A 15,748-nucleotide genomic window follows, 5' to 3' on the forward strand; every position below is an offset into this window, starting at 1 on the left:
GACTGCCAGGTACAGCAGAATATGACACATACTGCAAATCTCCAAACTCTGTCCCTCAAAGAGGGAGACAGTGGCATATGGTTTGGAGCCTTAAAAGTTGAGAGGAATTTTAGTATGAATGCCAAGGAAGAGGAACCTTGCTCTGGGTAGCCTAGAGCTGGGCAGGTAGATGAACTCAGGAGTGAATCAGAATTCAGTTGGCAGCAAGAAGCACTAGAACCATCCAGATCCAATATTTCTAAAATATGCATTTAAAGCAGAGAAAGAGTTGGTGCTGGGCACAAGGGCCACACCTGCAATCCAAGCTACTTAGGAAGTGGAGATTTGGGCAGGGGCCAGAAAGGGAAGGTGAGCTGGAAGCCAGCAGAGATAGGAAATTAGCCAGGTCCATCTCAAAAAACAGGCCTGGCATGGTTGTATCCCAGCTCTACAGGAGGCTTATGTAGGAAGATCATGATCCACAGTTGACCCAGGGGGAAAAATGCAAGACCCTACCTTAAAAATAACTACAACAACCAAAAAAAAAAAAAAAAAGGAGGGGGGCAGGGAGAGGAGTGGGTGGATGGATGGGAAATGGGGCTAGAGAGTATAGCTCAAGTGGTAGCAGGCCTACTTCAAACCTACTTTGAAAACATGAAGGATGCCCAAAGAAAATGAGTTTCAACACATCAAGAAGCAAAGAGACCTGCCAATTTACAAAAAAAAAAAAAAAACAAAACAAAACAACAGCCACACACACACACACACACACACACACACACATACACACACACACACACACACACACACACACACACACACACACACAGGAGAAAGTGCTTATTGTCAAGTAAATTGCACTGTGAAATGTCTCTAGGCTTCCATTTGATAATCAGCCAGACTGGCATTTAAAAGTCTAACAAGGATGGAAAACTCATTTCTCTGCAGGTGAAAAGGAGCCACACAGAAGCGCTCAGAGCTCCCAGCTTGCTGCAGAAAGGGCTTGTTTTTGCATTGGTCCACAGAGCGTGAATTTGGAGCCAGCATGAGCAGGGCCTTCGTGCATCTCAAAGAGGAGAAGCCACGCCCCAGTGCGCCTGTGCTAAGGAGGCTGGGCATCCCACTCACCTGTGATGTAGAAGGCCTTGTATTGCTCCAGGCGGACGGTCTGCAGGTCTCCATATGCCCCGGCCGCCCCGCTGTTGGGATGGAACAGCACCTGACAAAGGCCAAAAGGGCATGTGCATAAGAAAACCATGGTAGCTGCACCCCAAAGAAATCACTGCTCTATACCCCATGTTCTCTGCCCTGACCCCTAACTACTCCTTGTCAGATAAGGCCTATGTCCACCCTGGTCAACTCCTCTGCGAAACTGCCATTGTGCTAGTTACTTCAGAGCCATGGGCCACCATTCTGGGCCTGGTCTCATTTGAGTATGTCAGATTTCTAGGCCCAGTACCTGCTTTAAGATCAAATCATAGCCGGGCGCCGGTGGCTCATGCCTGTAATCCTAGCTACTCAGGAGGCTGAGATCTGAGGATCTCAGTTCAAAGCCAGCCAGGGCAGGAAAGTCTGTGAGACTCTTATCTCCAATTAACCACCAGAAAACCGGAAGTGGCACTGTGGCTCAAGTGGTAGCGTGCTCGCCTTGAGCTGAGGGATAGACAGTACCCAGGCCCAGAGTTCAAGACTCTTGACCACCCCCCCACCCCGCAATAAAAAAATCAATAATCTGTGCACAAGTTCATTTTTTCCCCAGATAGCCACCACAGAGCTTGAAATAACACTGGCAAGGCCTCCTCATGGGGCCACACATCTACCACACCCACCTAAGTCCCCTAAGTACAGAAAGGAGCCTGCACACTTCCATGGTTTATACATATCTCCTGGGGCTCCTTCAGCCCCAAGTGGATTCCCCAAGTCTCCTGGGTGGCATCAAGGGGTGCTCAATTCCTCCAGCAATGGGTACAACCTTATGTCTGGGACTACACTTCTTCTGCAGTGATGTGATGGAACCTAGGCTCGCTCACTCTCTCTCTCTCTCTCACACACACACACACACACACACACACAGAGCACACACTCTGTCATCAAGTTACACCTCCAGCCTCTCGTCTAGCCAGCACACACACAGACACACACGGCGATGACTCAGTCCTATTGCACTTGTGCTGAGGAAATCTTTCCTCGTCCAGCCCTACATGAAAGAATAACCCGCAAGAACGGAAACACCAAATTCACAGTTCCCCAGGGAAGGCTCTGGGAGGAAATAAAAGGCCAGCATCCTTGGTAGGTCGGTGGGTTTGAGCTGGAAGCGAGACTTGCCCTGGTATGAATGAATCATGACCGTATAGATCGCTGGAAAGGCACTTACGTGATTCAAAGTTTCCATGGGGGGGGGGGGGGGGTGGAATGAGGAACATCTGTTGGAGCAGTAAACAGCTGCCCCCACCCCACCAAGTTTCAGAGCCGGGGACAATGATGTCTAGGGTGCCTCCTGCCACCGCACCCCCTCAACCTGTTGTTTTCCTAGGTCAACCTTGCAAACTCCCACATCCGGAGCCTTCCAAACAGGAAAAGCAGCCAGAGCCTCACTTCTTCCAGCCCCCTCCAAGCCCCACCTCTCACTGCAGGACTCAGCTTCATTTTCCTGATGCATACAAGACAGGGAGACTTGGACCACCTACTGGCAACTGAGCTAGGATGTGCCCACACCCCCAGCATATGGGAATCAGGTTGGACTTCAAACCCTGGACCTCACTCTCCAGGGTGGAACTATGTAATGGAACCACGGAAGAGAACTTCCCAAACCCAACAGGATGCAGCGCGGGGGGAGGGCTGGTGCTCAGAAATTTATGTTTTCCCCCTTTGAGCAGACTGGCAATGACTGTCTTGTTTACATCAACCTAGGAAGAAGGCTGGCAAGTGTCCACAGGAATCGCAGCTAAAGAGATTTCTTCTCTGCATACTTGGGCCCTATTGCAAAGATGACTTTATCTTTGGCTAACTTGTCACCCCTTCCCCTTCTTGGTTGCCTTTCTTTCCTGTTCCTTTACTTGGATCCTGGAAGATGGTTCTACCTAGCATCCTCTGGAGGTAGGCTCCATCAAGAAGGAGTACACAGATCTGAATCTCCAAAGGGGGAAGGAGATGAGATTGTCGATCCTTTCCCAACCACGCTAGGTGATGTTTCTGACCGCTAGGGGCCCCTCTAAGAGAAGCCATGGGTAGTCCAAAGACTGAACACCTAGCTTCTGTTCCCTCCCTAGGGGTATGCCAAATATTTTATGCCCACAGTAGACCCTTGAGTGGATTGAGCTGGGCAGGCTCAGGGCTGTTAGGAAAAGCTTCCCTTGGTGGACAATCTTTAGACCTGGTCATGACAGATGAAACTTGATGGACTTCCAGCTTCCCTCTGGGAGTCAGGAGAACACAAAGGGGAACATTGGGTTCTAGGCTGTGCACCTCTCTCCTCCCCAGTGCTCAGATGGAGAGGCGTAGACAGCCCCAAACCCAATGCCCTTATTTGCCTATCTGGTCTGTCAAGATCAGGATCAAAAGGTTGACTATGCAGCAAGGTATCAGCTGCCATGGGGTTTGAATGTCACGGACATGATGTCCCTGGAGGAGGATGAAGAGGGTCATGAGGCAGTAGGAATAAAAAATGTTATCCCGCCGTTCCCATTACACCTCTCAACCCATTAGACCCGCTCAAGCCACACACTGGGAAATGGCTATCAAGTGTGTGGCTGACAGAGACTCCTCTGTTGAACCCCTCTCCACACTCCCTGAAGAGGTAAGGACCCCCGCTGCTATGCAGCATCTGCATCTTGGTTTGAGCTGACCGTGGAAGGGAAACTTTTGAGTTTCTAGAAACTGGAATGGTTTTCTTCACCAACCTGTATGGTAACAGGTTGTTTAAAAGTTGCTTTTTCCTTGGCACTGGTGGCTCACACCGATGATCCTAGCTATTCAGGAGGCTGAGATCTGAGGATCGAGGTTCAAAACCAGCCCGAGCAAAAAAGCCCATGTGATTCTTATCACCAATTGACCAGCAAAAAAGCTGGAAGTAGAGGCATGGTTCAAATGGTAAAGCGCCAGCCTTGAGCAAAAAAGCCAAGTGAGAGTGCAAGGCCCTGAGTTCAAGCCCTAGGACTGGCACAAAAAGAAAAGAAGAAAGAAGGAAAAGAAACTGCTTTTGATTAAAAAGCACTGACTCCCTATTTGAACCAAAAAAATTAAAAGCAGGAGACAGGCAAGACATCCCTGTCTCTATTTTGTCTCTGTGTCCTCTGCCCTGAGCCATTCTCTCTGAAGGCTCTTTACAGCCATCTTGAATGTTAGGACCAATGACTCTTACTGTGAAATGGCCCCACCAGACTCACCGGGAGGCAATAAGGGGTCAGACAGCCTTGCGCCACTCTATCAGATACTTGTGACTGGCACTATCTAGCTATCACACTCCCCCTCACCCTACCTAGCCTTTGTCTGCTTAAACCTATGCCATATCTTTCCCTACGGATGGTCTAGGATGCGTTGTAGGTCTGTCTTCCCCAGCTTCCTGGGCCACATAATAATTATCTCCTGTCTCTGTCCTTCACCATGTCTCTTTATCTGGCACATGAGCAGTGGGGACTGGTGAGGCCTCACGTAGGAATATCAGGAATTTGGACCTTGGGCCTAAAACTCCAATTCCAATATTAGAATTCTTGTGAGCTCAGGATGTGTCTGTGGATGAATACAAACTGCCTTCATTAAGAAATACATATGTGTAATAGACATATATAGACACTGATAGATGTATGTATATCTGAAGTCATTCACTTTTACCTGCTGGCTTTCCTAGAGCTATTTCAGATTCAAGAGCATGTAGTCTTTCTATTCCAATTACCTCACTTCAATAAAATACCGAGCCAGCATTTGTCCAGAATTTGTCCTCCAAATTCTGGGCCAAGAGGCCAAGTTAAGGAGCAAACACCTGAGTTACAAACCATCCCAGCTTCTCCCGTGAAGTCTAGATTGATAACCACTTCTCTGCCCTGGTTCCTGGGTCTACCCACTGTGCTGGCCCTCCACGGGGCTGGGCAAAGCTGCCTGCTCCTGGATCTGGGAACGGAAGTGCGCACACGTATAAAGGGGCTGGCGTCCAGAGTGGTCAGCCAACGTCAAGAAGACCACAGTCCTTCCAGCCCTTCCTGGTGACAGCAATTATCCTGCTGGTAGCCATGGCAATAAACACTTCGGAGTACCTCTCCCTGATGTCTTTTTTACATAATCACCCCTCACCCCCCAGGGTCACTCACACACACACACACACACACACACACACACACACACATTGACTTCCAGCCTACCACGGAAACCATCTTCCTGCTAGAAGCTACTTAGGAGAAGCACTGGTTGGGGGGAGGGGGAAGCGGGGAGGGGGGAAATGGGAGGACTAGCCACTCTGCAGGGACTGACTTGAGAGAGCTTCAGAGAACCTTTCTGGCCTGAGCTGTTAAGCCCTAAGAAACGCTTCTGGTGTGCAGATGTGTTGACGGCCCATGTTCGGATGGGCCTGGGAGAGGCTAGGAGTGAAAAGATCGTCACTAGGCACCGGGCGCTTGAGCACAGCTGAGTCACTTACTTCCATGTGACCCTCGAGACAGAAATAGACCCTTTGAAGTATGGATCCCCAAGTGGTGAGCCTCCTCCTCCTTCTCCAGCCTCCTTCCCTCCTCCCACTTCCTCTTCCTCTCAGGGAAAGGAAAGCACATAGGAACAACAGGGAAGGGTCACCAGGACTGACACTTCCTGACTGCCACCAAGGACTTCAGATATACTAAGGGGTCACTTGAGAAGCAGATGCCCAAAGCCATGGGGGGGTGAGGGGAGAGAGGCCAGAGGGGTCTCAGTTAAGAATGGGCTGGAGAACAGGTACTGAAAACTCCTAAGGGAAGTATAGGGCTTTATGAACTGGCTGGACTTGCCTTCCATCCAAGAGGGCTGTCATTCATTCATTCATTCATTCACCCTCTCATTCATTCATTCATCCTCTCTAGTGAAGGGCTAGGTGGATGCAGACACTCAGCTTCACTGAGAACTTAGGAGGTAAATTCCCAAATGGGATCCCTGCCTTCGAGGCTTCTCTTTCTTTTTTTTTTTTTTTTTGTCGGTCATGGGGCTTGAACTCTGGGCCTGGGCGCTGTCCCTCAGCTCTTCAGCTCAAGGCTAGCGCTCTACCACTTGAGCTACAGTGCCACTTCCGGGTTTTCTGGTGGTTTATTGGAGATAGGAGTCTCACAGTCTCTCCTGCCCGGGCTGGCTTTGAACCGCGATCCTCAGATCTCAGCCTCCTGAGTAGCTAGGATGACAGGCGTGAGCCACCAGCGCCCGGCTTGAGGCTTCTCTTTCTGTTTCCCCACAACAAACAAGTCACAGACTCTGGTCAGAGAGCACATCCAACAAAAGCATGTTGGGTACCTAAGTTGTGTCAGGATGTTGAACACATGCAGGTAAATAACTCATTAAAGAGAATAAGCCTCCAACCCACGTACGTCTACCCTATGCCCAAATCGATCATTATAATCTGGACTGGCGAACTTGATTCATGGCAGGGGGGCGGGAAGGGAGCAGGAGGTGAAGAGAGGTTCATCTCAAAGGATTTAACCCTCGGTGTTTCTGGCACAGGTTTGAACTGGCCACATGCATGCAACTCCTGAGGGTGTTGTGTTCATGCACAGGCTCAGATCTGAGACTCAGCCCAGCAGAGCCCTGGTATGGGGACATGCTCCTCCCACTTACCCTGTGGCCCCTCTGCGACCTGCCCAGCAATACTTCAGAGACATCCAGTCCATCGAAGTGTCGGTCTTGGGGTAAGCTGGCTCCCGCCATGGCTACTGCCGTGGGGAAAATGTCCAGCACACTACAGAAATAAACAAGACTCGGTTGACAACAACTCTCTCAGCTCTTCCTTCTAGGCCCTGATGTCATCAAAACCCATCTGAACCAGCCCAGAGAAAACAATGGCTTTCCCTGCCTTCTGCAGACCACAAACTGCCTTTCCTCATCTTGACTTCTTGAAGCTACAAGAGACAGAATGGCATGGTGATTCAGCACCCAGGCTCTGTAGCCAGGGACTGTCTGGGCTAAAATCCCAGCTCTACACCTGTCTGACTCCTCAGTATCCCAGTTTCCTCTTCAGTAAAGTAGTTGTTTTAATAACAGTACCCTAACCAGGCGCTGGTGGCTCACGCCTGTAATCCTAGCTACTCAGGAGGCTGAGATCTGAGGATCATGATTCAAAGCCAGCCCAGGCAGTAAAGTCTGGGTGACTCTGCTCTCCAATAATAAACCACCAGAGAATCGCTGTGGCTCAAGTGGTAGAGTGCTAGCCTTGAGCTGAAGAGCTGAGGGACAGCACCCAGGCCCAGAGTTTAAGTGCCACAACCGACCAGATAACAGTAATAATAACAGTACCCTTCTTGCAGGTGGTTGTGTGGGTAAAGCACACAGGTGGGCACTCAGAATGGGCCTAGCGGATGTCTGCGTTATAACTATTCACAGGGACACATCATGAGCCTAGGAACTCAGGGGGTCTACCTGTCCCCAGTTAGGCCACAGCCACTGGCTTTACAGGAGTCCTTTATAGCAGTGTCTACAAGAAAGTATTCCCCATGTTCCGCATCACCCTGTTTCCAGTCTCATAAATATTTACTCTTTTGTCACGATACGTGAAATTTTAGCTATTATGTGTGAAACAGCCCACTGCCATTATTCTAGCTCATCCAGGGCATTGCGAAACTGTAAATGATTGCGGTAAAAAAAAAAAAAAAAATTGAACATCCAGAAACATAAAAAAGAACAAGCAGTCCAACAGCCATTGTTAACCTTCTGGTGGGGTTTTGTTAATGAGCTTTCCTTTTGGTTACAAGGTATACTTGAAACCTCCCTCCAGCTCACAGTGTTCACCTGGGGGAGAGGGGAGGACAAAACAAAACCAAAAAACCCAACTCTAATGAGAACAGAGTGGCCACCCTTTCAACAGAGCTGTTTACCTGAGGGCAGACCAACTCAGAGCCAAAGTGAGCAGGTGGATGATGTCTTTCTCAGGCTGAGCTTCCCCAAGAAAGAGGTCCTGGTAGACCAGAAGCTCGGCCTAGCAGCAGGATTCAGACTCAAGAGTGGGAAGCCTCAAAGGTCTCATCTCTGAGGCCTGAGGTCGTGGAGTTGGTCTGTCTAAAGGGCCCTCCATGTGTGTGCTTCCTCCTCTGCGATCTGCCACCTCCTTTCCCTGCCAATGCTCTGACTCGTTGCCCAGTGTCTCTGTGGACTGTGGTACTCTAGGTGTCTGCTTGCCCATGGCTTTCACAGTCCATAAAGCTTCTCTCTCGAGAAATGCGCTCCATGAACCGGCACCCAGAGTCAGCACTTGCAGAGACCAGAAGAATCCAGAAACCTGTCCAAAGTCCAAGATTTCCTGCTCTAAATTGAGAAGCAGAGAAAGACTCCGCTGCAGTGTGAAAGGGTTGGCGTGGTTTGGGGATGTTTATTCAAGGATTCTCTAAATTGTACCTCTCAGCAAGATCAGATCTCAAAATGGGTCAAATCAGTGAGCAAGAAAATCATGATTCACATTAGGGCTTTTTGTTGTTGTGTTTTGTTTTTAGAGTGTGTGTGTGTGTGTGTGTCTGTGTCTCTGTGTCTGTGTGTGTGTTGGTATTGGGGTTTGACCTCAGGTGCTGGCAACCACTTGTGTGCACAGTTCCACTTCTGGCTTCTTCTGCTGGTTAACTGGAGATTGGAGTCTCACATACTTTCCTGCTTGGGCTGGCTTCAAACCATGATCCTCAGATCTCAGCCTCCTTAAAAGCCAGGAATACAAGCAAACTCCAGCTCACATTTGGGTTCTGACATGAATCATGTGCTTTCTTTGTCACGGATGGGTCAAGTTGGTGAACGAGAAAAACTGAATCTGCATTAAGGATGTGGAATATTTTGTAGGTTTTCCTTTTCCCAGTCCCCCTTTCTCTTGTGAAATTTAGCATTTTAATTATAGAGCCCCAGTTTGAAAGCTTATGGAATCCTCGTGTCTCAGCCTGGCAGCAGCCTTGGAGGTAACTAGTTCATCCAGAAAACAAAGAAAACCTTCGCCCACGAGAAAACTTCAACAGGTCTGGTGACTCACACTACTCAGGGCAGCCCAGTGCAGCAGCGCTGACAGGCTCAGACTGTCCAAAGATCCTTCCCCAACGAATAAAGCATGCCCAGCCTGGCTTGAAGCTGAGCCTGTGGTACACACAGCTCTGATATCATTCTAGGGCTAGGCCCTCGGCCTGCACGTGAAGTTGGAGAATGCAGTCCCACTCTACCTCAGCTATTCCTAACCTCAAACCTCATACCTCATGGAAGAAAGTGATCTTGGGAGTCTTTGAAACCTTGGAGAAAGAAAACAAACAAAACAAAGCGGAAACCCCCAAACCTGCATTTTTAAGTTGTTTATTTCTATGGTTGACGTTTGATAGTGTCATATTTTGACTCTCGTGGGGACTGGGTGGGTGCTTCCGCTTATGTGTCCTCTTCCATTTAAAACAAAATTAGAAAGCATGCATTCTGTAGCTGGGAGAGATGACTCACTCCTGTAATTCCAGCTACTCAGAAGGCAGAGATGCTGAGGATCTCAGTTTGAGGCCAACCCAGTCAAAAAGTTAGAAAGATCCCTATATCTCAACCAAAAAGCTGGACATGGTGGCTCAAATCTGTAATTCCAGATACACCAGAAGCATAGGTAAGATGATATAGGTCCAAAGCTGGCCCTAGGGGGGAGGAAGGGAATCACAAAACTGTATCTGAAAAATAACCTAAAAACAGAAAAGGCTGGAGTTGTGGCTTAAGTGGTAAAGTACTTTGTCTAGCAAACACCAATTCTCAAGTTTGAACCCCAAATAATTATGCTGTAAACTGCACTGATGTCAAGATAAATATATATAATCTATACTAATCTATTTTATTCAACCTAAAAGTTTGGGATTTTCTTTGGAATTGAAAAGAAAAAGAAAGAAAGAAGGAAAGAAAGAAAGAAAGGAAGGAAGGAAGGAAGGAAGGAAGAAAGGAAAGAAGGAAGGAAGGAAGGAAGAAAAAAGAAAGAAAAGAAAGTAGCCAGGTACCAGATCTGAGGATTGTGGTTTGAAGCCAGCCTAGGCAGGAAAGTCTGTGAGACGCCTATCTCTAATAAACCACCCAAAAGCTGGAAGTAGAGCTATGGCTTAAGTGGTAGAGCTCTATCCTTGAGTAAAAAAAAAGCTAAGGGACAGCCGCCAGGCCCCAATTTCCAGCCCCAATACAGCACTGAATAAATAAACAAATAAGCGAATAAATAGAGCTCCGTAGGCCCTTAAAAGTCTCAAGAGCCTTGGCACGGTTTCCTAGGCCTGACAGAGAAGCGAACCTGGTTCTGAGAAGAGCAGCCAGCAGCCTGCTCCCCAAAGAAGCGGGCTGGGATGGCTCAGCACAATGACACAAAGGCCCTCATCCTTAGAACAGGCAGGGCGACACCTCTGCAAGTTCCACTACCCTTACAAAATAGTTTCTTTTTCCTTCGTTTTCTGACTAGCCCAAGGTCCAACGGCTGTTCATTCAAAATGAACATGCTTGTGTCTTGATGGTTTAGAGATTCATTCTTTTGAGACTGGATCTTGCAATGTTGCCCCCCGTGGCCTCAAGATTCCTGGGCTCAAACAATCCTCCTATCTCTGCCTCCCATGTAGCCAAGAGTGCAGGTTTGCACTAGCATGCCCTATGAGGAACTAGGAGTAGTGATTGGGGTGAGGAGGGTGCCGAGGGGTATGGTTCTGCTTACTGGCTCCAAGATGAGGATCTAGGGGGCCACAGATGAATGGAAACAGGGGTGCCAAGATAGGCAGTTCTGGGATATGCAAAGGAGACAACACAGGTGATTTCCCAGGGCTGAGGTAGATATGACCTGAGAGTGGGAAGTAAAAGGAGACAGGGAGTCAGTCTGGAAAACTGGAAGGACTTAGACTAGGGGGCAGTGGGGTGGGGGGGGACTCTCCTCATTCTCCCCAGAGTGGAAGAGAGCCGGTCCTCCTCCAGTTAAGGAGTGAGCCCAGTTGGAGGGGGAGGGCAGTTGTCTGTGGAGAAGGGTGTTTAATGGCACGGTAGACATCTTCTCCATCCAGTTGTGACAAGCAAAATATCCCCAGAAAGTGCTTAGCTGCTCCTCTCCGGGGAGGACAAGTGGATGCTGGCTGCACACTGTCTCAGTGGAATTCCCTCGGCCTTCACAAACAGCTCAGGTCTGCCCTGTGCTTGAGCAGGGGATGCCCACCCCCTAATCCTCATTTCGGACAATCGGGGCAAGTAGAAGTGAGCAGAATGGTAAAAAGGACTTGAAGCCACCATGTTGGGAAAGCACCTAAAACTACCATTTAACCAAGAAGGCAAACAGCTCTATCACTAAGGCTGTGTTCAGACGCCCCCAAAGTACTAAAGGACCCCAAAGTTGGCAATGCCAACTCTGAAGAATTTGGCATGGAAGTTGGAGCCTTTTCTGCCACCCGTTTGCCAAAGCCGTCCTCCAGCAGGTACACTGCTCCACACCGAGAACTTTCCTCCGCCACCTCCCCCGTCCCGGGAGCCAGGCTTGAGCCCAGAGCTGAACCCAGCGATCAATGATGGCATCTGTGTCCCTGAGCTGGGGAGGCAGGTGGTGTGCGAGACCTTCCTTTCATCTCATTGTATCACCCAAGCGTGCGGCCCAAAGCCAGCAGTTTATCACTGGCGGAACTCACAGGGACCCCTCAACAGACTCTTTTCCTTTCCATCTTGGGGTGAGTATTTATAGCAATAGGTTGAAGGGACTTTGGCCTTAAGGAAGTTATTTGTGACTTGGAATAAGGTTTCTGCCCTCTGAGAATAAAGTTCCAGAACAGATGATAAGTCTTGGGCTCCCAAGAACAGGAAGTACCAGTTCCTTGAATCTATGACAATTTTTTTTTTGAACGCAAGGTTTCATGCTTGCTAGGCAGGTGTCGACTGCTTGAGCCATGCCTCCAGCTCTGCTTCCTTGACTGTAATTCACACAATCTCACTCTCCTTGGAGCCTGGCTGAGGGAGAATTTGTAGAAAAGGCAGTTAGAAGTTGCACCCATATGGAACAAACTGGATATCCATCTATGTAAGTAAACAGAGTGTTAAACACAGGTTGGTTGGGAATGTGGCTTAGTGGTAGAGTGCTTGCCTAGCACGCGTGAAGCCCTGGGTTCAATTCCTCAGTACCACATAAACAGAAAAGGCCAGAAGTAGAGCTGAGGCTCAAGTGGTAGAGTGTTAGCCTTGAGCAAAAGAAGTTCAGGGACAGTGCGCAGACCCCGAGTTCAAGCTGCAGGACTGACAAAAAATAAATAAATAAAATAAGAGCCAGGGACCTGTAGCTCACATCTATAATCCTAGTTACTTAAGAGGCTGAGATCTGAGGATCACGGTTCGAAGCCAGCGTAGGCAGTGTTAAATTAATGAATCTGTTAATTTAACACCTAAAATATCTCAAAAAGAGCTGGTGCAGCCTACTACATTTCAAGAAGTCACTTCCTTTGGTCTCCAACCTATCCCTTTACTCAGTTGTGCCTTCATTTTTCAATGAGGGAAGGCACTTTTAGGGTGTTGCTGAAGTTGGTAGTAAGTGCCCCTAGTGAAGTTAATGGTAAGACCCACTACCCTCAATGAGAAGCTGCTACTTGAGTTTCTCAGTGATGTAACTGGAGAGGCTGTGGAGTTATTTGTGCATGTGCAGCCCAGCCCATGCACCTTTGGCTCCCTTTGATAAGTGCTGGGACTACACCCAAAACAGCTGGTGGCTCACATCTGGAATCCTAGCTCCTCAGGAAACTGAGATCTGAGGATTAAGGTTCAAAGGCAACTGGGCCAGGAAAGTCTATGAGACTCTTATCTCTAATTAACCACCAAAAGGCCAGAAGTGGAGCTGTGGCTCAAGTGGCAGAGCACTAGCCTTGAGAAGAAAACTCAGGGACAGAGCCCAAGCCCTGAGTTCAAGCCTCAGGATGTGTACACACACACACACACACACACACACACACACACACACACACACACACACACAAGCAACCCTGCTGGCCTTCATCCCAGTCAGTCTGACATCACAGGTTCCAGACTGTGTGATTGTTGTCACACCTGCTGGTACCCACTGACATCATGCTGACTCCTGACAGCACGGGGCCCATCCGAGTTCCCACGTCCCTACAGGCTGCTGCTGGATGACGCCGGCACACCTGCCGCTCTTACAACCAGGGCTGTTACCCTTTCTTGTCCTGGGTATTGGTCTCCATCCTACCTCCCCGCTGGGCCCGGAGATGCTCGAGGGTGCCAGCGACATTTACTTTCCTCTCCGGGGGAACTGGGAATGGGTCTTCCACCAGCTCTCCCCTGGGAGTGTACACAAAAGTAATAGAACCTGGGGAGTACCTCCAACCCTTGTTGGGGAGCACAAGGAAGAGGGGAAGTGCCCATTCCGATTGGTAAGATGCCTCTTTATAAGTCACAGCTCCCTAGTTGGGATGCTTTCTCACAGACACAGCACAGTCGGGTTCCCGGGCAAGAAACTCGCTCTGAGGATCTGCCTGTGGGAGATAACAACGCCCCACTGCGTCCCTTCTGATAAGTCCCCAGGGACCTGCAACCCTCAAGGAGCCCCGCTGCCCCAGGCAGGAAGAAGGTCCTCACCTAAGGATCCATCCCTCCCACCCCTGGGACCCCCTGTCCTCTCCTCCAGGACAGGTGGACCTCTGTACCCCACTGATGTGCTGATCCCAACCCTAACCCCCAAAGGGAGTACAACTAGGGTTTCATGACCTCTGCTCCCCACTGGCTGACAGGCTGGATGCAGGCCCAGTGGGAAGATAAGACCTCTACCTCCCAGGTCGCTAAGACCCAAGGCTGTAAACCCCACCCCATCCCTACTCCGCTGGAGCTGGTCCCCAGGGAAGGTCTGATTCCCACCACACACCCCTTGGATTATAAGCACGTGGAATTGCCTACGGGCAAATCCACGCGGCTGCCAGTGGAGAGCTGGAAGTATCAGGTACACTTGGCCAAGGCAGGTGGCCAAATGAACATCCTAGTTTTTCTGGTGACCTGATATCCACCATCCGTTAGGGCTCCTGCTTCACATCTCAGGCCATTTGGGTTTCATACCTTAACAAAGCAGGGCTGGTGACATTGCCTGGGACTCTGCCAGGCCAGTAAGCCAGCGCTGGGACCCGGTGGCCGCCTTCCCAGGTGGTCTGCTTAGCTGGACTTCCCCCTGTGAGAGGAGGCAGTGGTTGATAGACAGCAATCACTAGAAGCTTCTCTTCAGCTAACAGCTAGTGGCTGGAGAACAGTCCCTCTTTGAGTTTCCAATAATTCCACAAAGAAATGGCTTTGTCTTTCCAATCAGCTCTTTCTCCCCAGCTAGCTAGTATCTTTCAATACAAGCTTTGATTTTCCTGGACTTGACAAGCAGAGGTCTCCGGGCCCCTGGCTGAATCGTGTCATTTGATTCTCTCTATAACACAGTTCCCATGAAATGGTCTTGTTGCTTTGTGACCACGTTTTGCCCCGTGTCTCTGCATCCATGTGATTTCATCAGTCACAAGACCCCAAGACATAGTAAGTGCCTAACAACTCTTGGCTGAATAAATCAATCTGTCTTCCTGCTGATCGTAATGAGACTATCTAATTAAAGGGAAAAACTATAATTACTTGAGAAAAGGACGAGGAGGGATTCTTCCAACTACTTCAATTGCCCAACCTACTTTACATGGGTTTTATGGCTTTCTTTTGCTTTTTCCTTGAATTAATAAGTTGTTCTGATATTAAAACGACAGTCCATGAGACTCTTATTTCCAATAAGCTACCAAAAAGCTGGAAGTGGAGATGTGTCTCAAGTGGTAGAACACTATCCAAAATCAGAAGAAGCTCAGGGACTGAGTGCCCAGGCCTTAAGTTCAAGTCCCAGGACCAGCACAAAAACAAACCAAAGAAAGAAAGACAGTGTCAGTAGTAGCCCCAGTCTCTTTCCTCTTGGTGGGAAGGGTAAGAATAATCTATGTGCAATCTATGAATTTCCACATAAGCAATTAGAGAGATTATTTTTATAAGCATGAAGTCAAAAGTGACCTCTAGTATAATGATAGCCAGAGGGCTAGAAGAGATGAGGTCATGTTTTCTGGAAACGTCCTGAATCTTGAGTCGTGCTGAATTAACCATGACCATCTTCATCACTCCCCCACACACCCCACCCTCATCCTGGTTGAGCCAGAGGCCAAGGATTCCACACAGTTTCTCATGTCAAAAGCCTTTCCAAGGCACAGTGTGTGGCTCCCACATGCTTTGCTCCTGTGACCCCCCCATGGTTGGCTGGTGTGAATAATAAAAGCCATGATGGGTGGGGAGAAAAGGAACCAAGACGAAGGCTTCAAGACGAAGGCTTCTTCCTTCTGGAAGACACAGCCACGTGCAGAAACTTCACTGTCCCTAACACCGGAAATGCTTAGCATTCTTGGGACCAGCTCTGGAATCCCCCCAAGTGTGGATGAAAGAAACACAACGCAAAACAATCCCCCCATGCTAAGCCTACGGACTGTTTATGTTTAAGGGTGTGGACTTGGAGAAACACATTGATGTCTCTGCAGACAGTGGAAGCAGTTCTCTGACTCCCTCCAGCATTTCTCAAACATACTCTTCTCCTCAAGAGCCATGTCTCTGATTA

General features: G+C 49.0%; 1 protein-coding gene across 3 annotated transcripts in view; it reads right to left on the minus strand.

Annotated features, from left to right (window-relative positions):
* Arsg (arylsulfatase G) overlaps positions 1-15,748 on the minus strand; it is a 111,869-nt gene that overhangs the window by 8,630 nt on the left and 87,491 nt on the right. For all 3 annotated transcript variants that reach the window (XM_042702728.1, XM_042702729.1, XM_042702727.1), the window contains 3 exons: positions 14,191-14,299; positions 6,766-6,886; positions 1,108-1,198 (listed from right to left, as the gene is read on the minus strand). In XM_042702728.1, the coding sequence (XP_042558662.1) occupies positions 1,108-1,198; positions 6,766-6,886; positions 14,191-14,299 (321 nt within the window). The remainder of the gene's footprint in view (positions 1-1,107; positions 1,199-6,765; positions 6,887-14,190; positions 14,300-15,748) is intronic.

Source organism: Dipodomys spectabilis, unplaced genomic scaffold (assembly GCF_019054845.1).
Source record: "Dipodomys spectabilis isolate Male_0828 unplaced genomic scaffold, ASM1905484v1 ptg000329l, whole genome shotgun sequence".
In the NCBI taxonomy this organism is placed as follows: domain Eukaryota; kingdom Metazoa; phylum Chordata; class Mammalia; order Rodentia; family Heteromyidae; genus Dipodomys; species Dipodomys spectabilis.